This window comes from Bidens hawaiensis, unplaced genomic scaffold, assembly GCF_021521415.1.
Source record: "Bidens hawaiensis isolate Kalapana, Puna unplaced genomic scaffold, B.hawaiensis_p1.1 tig00031794_1, whole genome shotgun sequence".
NCBI classification, from domain to species: Eukaryota; Viridiplantae; Streptophyta; class Magnoliopsida; order Asterales; family Asteraceae; genus Bidens; species Bidens hawaiensis.
The window spans coordinates 165,461-173,037 of record NW_027495377.1 but is presented as its reverse complement, the minus strand read 5'-3'; the positions used below and the strand labels follow the sequence as shown (position 1 = coordinate 173,037).

The 7,577-nt window shown below is 36.0% G+C and overlaps 1 protein-coding gene and 1 pseudogene across 1 annotated transcript; both read right to left on the bottom strand.

Annotated features, from left to right (window-relative positions):
* Positions 1-698: 698 nt before the first annotated feature.
* LOC143582598 (aldehyde oxidase GLOX pseudogene) lies at positions 699-2,406 on the bottom strand (annotated as a pseudogene).
* A 215-nt stretch (positions 2,407-2,621) lies between these two features.
* On the bottom strand, positions 2,622-5,655 carry LOC143582597 (E3 ubiquitin-protein ligase RGLG2-like). The gene is made up of 9 exons (XM_077065119.1): positions 5,652-5,655; positions 5,278-5,375; positions 4,801-4,880; positions 4,602-4,707; positions 3,684-3,811; positions 3,467-3,485; positions 3,187-3,360; positions 2,800-2,856; positions 2,622-2,702 (listed from the first exon to the last, which is right to left on the bottom strand). The coding sequence occupies exons 1-9, from the start codon at positions 5,653-5,655 to the stop codon at positions 2,622-2,624; spliced, it is 747 nt and encodes a 248-aa protein (XP_076921234.1).
* Between the last annotated feature and the right edge of the window lie 1,922 nt (positions 5,656-7,577).

Below are 7,577 nucleotides of genomic sequence, written 5' to 3'. Positions count from 1 at the left end.
TAAATGAATGCGATTTTGTTTTTATTTAGTTATATTAATAATTTAAATGAATGTAATTTTATTTATATTTAATTTTTAATTTTAGTTGCATTAATTTAATTTTAATTATATAGATATTATTATTTTATTTAAAAGAGAGAAAAGTGGTGAATTAGTAACCATTTCCTTATTATTATGGAAGAGAGTGAAGTGAAATAGGGTATGATGTGACGCTGACGTGTCACAATGAAATGGAAAGTAAAATGGTATTCACACCGTATAGTCTAAGATAAATAAGTCGTTTAATTCTATAATCAATTTATGAAAGTAATATTTATTATTAACATAACATAAACGAAAACAAATACATTTATTTTCTTATGATACAGAAATGAAGAAGAAAACCCCAATTAAAGATATCTTATTTGTGTTTGTTCGGTTCATTTACGAGCTTATTCACTTGTTTTAAATTTTAGAGTTTGCTGAAAAATTTTAAACCGCCCCTTTTATTAAATTTAATAGTTTAAGTAATTTACTAAAATTCCGGTAGCAACTTCTTTACAAGAATATAATCCATTCGTTTGATACTTTGATTCTGCATTCTAGTAATAATTTGCGTAAAAATGAAATAAATGGAAACAATGATGCTAAATTGCTAATATATAACATGACCATAAAAACTCGTTCTTTTTAACCAGTAGCAACATTTTACCTACAATCTACTCGATCCTAAGCCACGCTGATCTACTAGGAACACCACCATTAACCACCGTCAACATATAATAACCTGGTGGCGCTACATTTGCTGACATGGGAGCCGCCACTGTTGCCACCACTGTATCCTCACCACCCGTCTCGGTACTCAAACATTCGAGTTTCACCAACCGTTGATTCATTGATGACGAGTGGGTTGCAACAGGCGGTGCATACGCCACCACACTTAAGTTACCCATCTGCCCGGCCCCAAGCCGAAAACTAACACCGAACGTGTTCCCGTTTGCTACACCGGTTGCATCACGAGGGTTCGTAATGGTTAAGTTTTTGGGCCGAAGGTGGTCGAACCGGCTGGTCATGTAGTCCGGGACTAAAGCTTGTAGCCGAAGCTCGGTCGGGTGAGACACACCGTGTGAAATGTACTCGTTATTCGGGTTTCCACCAGCTACCAAGACACGACCGTCAGGTAGTAACACAGCTGATGAATGGTACAAACGGGCTATTTTAGTGGGCCTTAGAACCCGAAACCGTTGGCCCCGTTTGTGGCTCGGTCTGTAAAGATACGGTTCATAAGCGGGAGACGATGCACTATCCCACCCCGCACAACCTCGTTTTGCACCGTTTACGATTAAGACATTACCGGTTGGTAATAATAACATGTCACCCATAACCCGGGGCCCGGGCATGCTTTCCATTCGCCATCGGTGGTGGGCCCCAGTGATGACCATTCTCCCGCACGATCTTAAACCACGCAGGTATCTGCCCCGCCGAGCCGCCCGATAAGATCCTCGGGCGGCTCCACCACAAACCATGACTTCAACTTTAGTGAAATTGTCTTTGTGGTCTAACGGAAGGATAACCGAGGAGCCCGAGCTCGGGTAGCTACGGCCCCCACGCCCGGGAATTCTCGGAAACTTTTTCACGACTTTATGTCGTTTATAATCGAAAAGAATGGAGTCCCGGTTTGCGAAAATGAACAAATGTCCATCAGTGGATAAGTGTAAAAACGGGTACAAGTTGTTCCCTTTTGAGTTTCGTTCGTATGTTCGGTGCAAAAACGGAAGGTCGTATGGTTTACCCGAGCCCGATTTAGGGACGAACTCGTAACTAAATGCGGATTGTCCCCCGACAACAATAACCCCATTTTCCTGTGGAAGATATAGACTCGATGAATACCACCGTCTAACCGATAACTCCGTCTTAAGCTCCATCCAATCGCACCGGCTATTAGCACATGGTCTATAATATCGAATGCGTCTCGAGCCCGCTCCATTACCGCCCGTTTGGAGCAAGCTTCCATTGCTCAAAAACGAGCCTGATGAGCACCACGTGTCCGTTGCAAGATGTAGAGCCCGAACCTTATTCCTCAAAATGTTATACTCCACCGAGTGTGCATAGCATGATGACTCCCCTGACCCGCGGGACTCACGGGTCCTACACCTCCTGAGCCGATATTGTGACGGCCCCGCACTCGTTTGGTCAAATATGACCACTTTGTTATGGTGCGTGACCGCCATGTGCATAGCTACAACGCCAGTATTGTTCAAAAGAAGTTTCCAATTCCATTGATTACTTGCAGTTATATTTCTACAAACGACTCGTCCAAACAATAGTAGAACGAGTAGCACCCACTCGAGTGACCCACACAGGGGCCGTTTACGGTCCATGAGAGAATGATATAGAAAGAATGGGATTGTAATAAGGTATTTGTAGGTGAGAAACTGGATATAAATTTTGCAAATATATAGATTCTGTTCGATTATTTTGTTAAAAGAAATGCATATTGCACATCCTAAAGTTAAGAGCTTTGGTACAGCTACTTTACAAGATCACATGAAAAACTTTCCCGAATCTTCTGCTCGTTTTCAGGCCTGAATGAACCAAATGTGAACCACCGAGTGCCGGAGATTCATTCAATGGTACCATTTTTAATAAAGCTTGAGCCGGGTTTGAATGTTACTTCTACAAATAGGGCATAGTTGAAGGTCTATACCACATTCGCAACACGTGTGAAAATAATAATAATAATAATAATAATAATAATAATAAAATTTGAAGGTTTATATGTAATGAGGTTGAGTTGTATGATGAAAATTGAAAATGTACCTGATGGCCACAGCCAAAGGCCATATCTTTTGTGTTGGTTATGCAGATGGGGCAAAGCTGTAAAGAATGTATAACTAAAGATTAATAATGTGTTTTAACAGAGAGTTTAAAGTGTGATTGTTGATGGATAATATATATGTGCAAATGCAGAATTAATTGGAGTTTGGGGTGGAGTTGGTGCGACTAAGGGGTGTTTATCGACTCATTACTCGTATAATTACTTATAATTAGTGTTTAGACGAAAACTCAAGCACCTCGAGGGGAAATGTTAATGATTTAACTGTTTGGAAAAAAGTTCACTGATAATAATAATAATAATAATAATATATAATATACATATAACAATAATAATGATAAACATGATAAAGTTGATAGATTAGTACTAACGCTGTTATCCGAGGTAGAAGTACCATGAAAACTTGTCTTAGCTGTGGTTTTCCTTTTCATTGAAGCGTGTTCAGTTTGTTGGAAACTAGTTGGCCATGAAGGCTGCTTAGGCCCACCGAAAGACACAGAACCATAGCTTGGCGGGGGTAGAGAGACCCCATCTATAGCTTTCGCCTTTCCCACAATGAGTACTGAAGTTAATATTATTAAAGGTTAATTTCATTCAAGTGAACAGCTAACTGAAGTAACGAACTTTGGCCTATTTTGTAATTTAGATAACCTTTTTTTTAGATAAACACCTTCAAAAAAAGTTGCTTTAAGGTAACCCGTACATGTTACCCGGTCAAAATGATGATGGTGTTTAACCTTGACCAAGTTGACTTTTTTCTTATGTGGCGATGATTTTTAACTCTAGGCTCAAAGCGAACCCAGTACCAAAAATTCGGGTTTTGAGTTTTTAAAAAATGTTCGGTTTCAGTTTTTTAGTGAAAATTTACCCTAATATATTGAGCTCTATAGTTGCCTTGTATTGTGAAGGTATCTCCATTAATGCCGAAAGAACAAACTCTGCTTCCTTTCTAGACGTATTTGTGTTCTTCGACATAATTTCTGTGAAATTTACAAACTAAACCAACAAAACCAAAATGGTTAATACAGGCTAGTAAACGTCAATCGAAATGACAAAATGCTCCATCAATTTCGACTCGTTTCCTAATGCAAACAACCTCCTAGACAGTAAAGTTGAAAGAATTTAGGCTTGTAAACGAACTGAACGAACATGAACGGGGCATGCGTGTGCTCGTTCATTTAACTTTAAACAAACAAATGATCGAACACGAACAATCAAATGAATGTAGCTTCTTGTTTAAGTTCAATTGTTAAAAATTGAGTGTGTTCATATTCATTTATGTTCGTTCGTTAGTAGTGTAAACAGACGATACACAAATGTAAACGAACAAACATAACTCATCGAGCAATAATTAAAACTTAAAGTAAACATAGATATCAATATGTTGGACCTAAAAAATAAATAAACTAGAATAACTGTAGCTGCTGATATTTTAATTTCATAAAACTAGACATTATAATGGGCCTACGAACAATAATGAACAGAAACGAGCAAACTTAAACGAATGTAACAATCTTAAATGAACGAATGTAAATTATCGTTCACAAAAATAAATGAACATCGTTCGCATATTAAATAAACAAACTTTCCACCAAATGGTTCACGAACAGTTCACCGAAAGTTCGGTTCATTTGCAGCCTTATGAAAGATTAAGATTATTATTTTAATAAAAAAAATTTGGGTCATAACTAACATATCACTTATTTATTAGATATAAAATACGGGTGAAAAAGATTTGTTGGTGAACCCAGCCGGACCCACCGGTTTGACCTGTTATGCAACTTGCCTGGAAATTGTCAAAAGATGGAGCAGGGATATTATCGTCAAATTCCTTCATCATGTCCCAGGGTCCATCACCTACTCCAACTAATACTATTGATAATGGGTATTCGCTATAAAATATAAAATAAAACTTTTTTTTATTACTTGTTTAAGAATTTAAACATATAAAAACCAAAAAAATTGAAAGCTAGTTGAGAGTTTACCTAGCTTTCACAATCGCCTCGACTGTTCTCCTTTCTTGAGGACTAAGTTGACCACGGTCAGTATCAACACTTCTTATGACCTGTGTGCAAAGGTGCATTTTAGCAGACAAGTAACATATGGACATGTGAATAATAGTTGACCATGGTCGGTTGGGTAACAGGTCAAACGGTTCATTTCTAGTATGAACAGAAACTGTGCGGGTTGTATTGGGTTGATCCAAAAACACTTTTTGTCCGTTCTTTATAAATACGTGGCACAGCGACTATTAATATTTTATACTAAAACAATGTTTTATTAGAATAGCAATCTAAGCATTCAAATGAAATGATACAAGAGGTTGTATGCATTAGCATTTGGGTGACTTTGACTCGTTTGACCTGTTCCCCTTCCATCAAAAATGTCATCATAAAATAGGTAAAGCAGGTTGAGACTCATGATAATTGCTAGTCTGAAACCAATCATGTTTTTCAACTTACCTGCCCGTCGGCAATGATCAACAAGACATGATATTGACCACCACTTTGTTCAACAATTGCAATGGCCATTTCATTAATAGGGGCAAATGATGTAGGTCCTGTTCACAGTACAGAAAGGATAATAAACATAAGTTTTACGAACAAAGTTGTATCCTGTTGCAGACAAACCATCATAAAGATGGCATTGTGACAACACAACATAGTTTGGAAATATATGATTTAAACAAAGTGAGAGCATGCAATTGCAGAAACAGGAAAATACTTTGAGTTGTGTAAATACATTGTGAAACATTTTCGCAAGAACAACGGTCTGTTTGCAACAAAAAGCCAAATCCTATGGTTCTAAATAGAAGTGGGAATATGGGTGGATCTACCCATTTCGCGTTAGGTTCAGGTTGTGTTTCTGGTTATGTAATATGTCAACACATATAGTCATCAAAATATGTCTTTGAAAAAATAAACTTGACGGGCACTTATAAATTATGTTAAGTTAATTTTAAGACATTTCCTATGCTATGGAATAACTATATTATTTCTTTTTGTAGTTTTTTTAAGATATGATTTAAGCATACCCTATGGGTTTACTTTGGGCCCGTTTGACCCATTTGAGAATAAGCATAACCTGAATCAACCCATTATTAAGTAAATGGGTTGAAATTGCCACCCCCAATAAATTCTACTTCAACTAATTACTAATTGTAACTAATTTGCATCAAAATTGAAAGTAACAGAAGGCATGCAAATAATATAACAAAATCGAATTAAATTAATAAATGTTACCTGGATGAATTGAGCAACGAATTTATACTAACCGGTGGAGAAAAAAGAGTAAGTTGAGGAATAATGATAATGATAGTAGACCTAAATGGACTGACGTTTATATTTGAAGCCGGAGAAAACCAGAGATGGTAGCTTTATGTTCCGTGTATGATAAAGATGGATGATCCGTTTCAAAGTCCGAAAATTCTCCGAAACGGGTACTAGTTCTGGTACCAATAATAATTGCTACCGTACCCGTGCCAAAGGTAAATATTTGGTAAAATAGGAGTATCGTACCAGTTTTGAAAATTAAAAGGTCGGTACCGATACCGGTGTCATATACCATTTGCTCAACCTGATTACGGATGATGCAACATATATAATCATCTAAGAGCATTCTCATCTCATTCCTCATCCTCGTATCTATAATTACACTAAAAAACACTACATTTTTCTCTCTTGTTCAATTAAATAATATTTTTTATACCATTATCATTACAGTTTTTTCTCTCCTCTACTCACAACCAATCCAACAAATATTAAAAATAAATAGGGGCAAACAATGTTCCCCAAATGTTTCCCCAAATTTACAAAAAATCACTACATTTCTCTCTCCACCCTATAATTTACACTCACAATTACTCACAACCCCATCCCATAATTTACAAACTCCCCACATATAATTATAGGGAATGGGATGTGAATGCTCTAATATCACTGTTTTGTCTGTCTATTACTTTTTACTCTTCGCTAGTTTTGCATTTTGTCGTGTGAAAAGAATCTGCTTTACTTAATTTAAAAAAAAAGGCCTTGTTTATATATAAAAACCAAGAAAACATTAAAAATTAAAATAAAATTGCATATCATGAAATGGTAGTTAAGAATTGCTCAAGGTTGAAACATAAAGGAAAAAAGTGAATGACAAAAAAAAAAATAAATGACTTTAGTAAAATAAAAAAAAGAAATTTTTAACTATCCAATAAAATTTCCCTTTTAATAACATTCAAAATATAACTTGTAGACCGATAATAAATTTTTTGTATGATATAATTGATGATAACACTTTTTAATTCACTTTCGTTGCGTAAAACAATCTTACTCAGGTCATCATCATATATTTAAATGCTTGACTTTACTAGATTTTGCTTACAACTATTGTATGTTTACCCATTTTGCTCTTAATCACTATCTAAACGAATAAAGCAAGTTCAAGTGAATATTAAGTGTATAATTTACAGTGATTAATTGATTATACAAGTGGAATTGTTATTTATGATTGAAGTAAATGATTAAAGTGTATTTTAAAATATATTATATTTATAAAAAAAACCATTTGATGGCCTACCCGATCATCTCCCTTCTCCGAGTATGGAATCATGGGTGCTAGGTTGTCACACGTTCAAAGGGAAGCTTGTACATGAGTCCCTCAATCAGTCTTGACTTTAAGACCACCATCATAGGTGATGAAACCTCTTAGCCTAACCTGGAATTCCCTTTTTTTTAACTGATATCTTTAAATGTCTCACCTTGATAGCGAGTAT

Coding starts and splice junctions, on each gene's coding strand:
- LOC143582597 (XM_077065119.1), bottom strand. Junction 4,881..5,277: donor TGATCATTGCCGACGGGCAG/GTAAGTTGAAAA, acceptor CTTTGCACACAG/GTCATAAGAAGTGTTGATAC. Junction 2,703..2,799: donor CCTTTGGCTGTGGCCATCAG/GTACATTTTCAA, acceptor TATTATTTTCAC/ACGTGTTGCGAATGTGGTAT.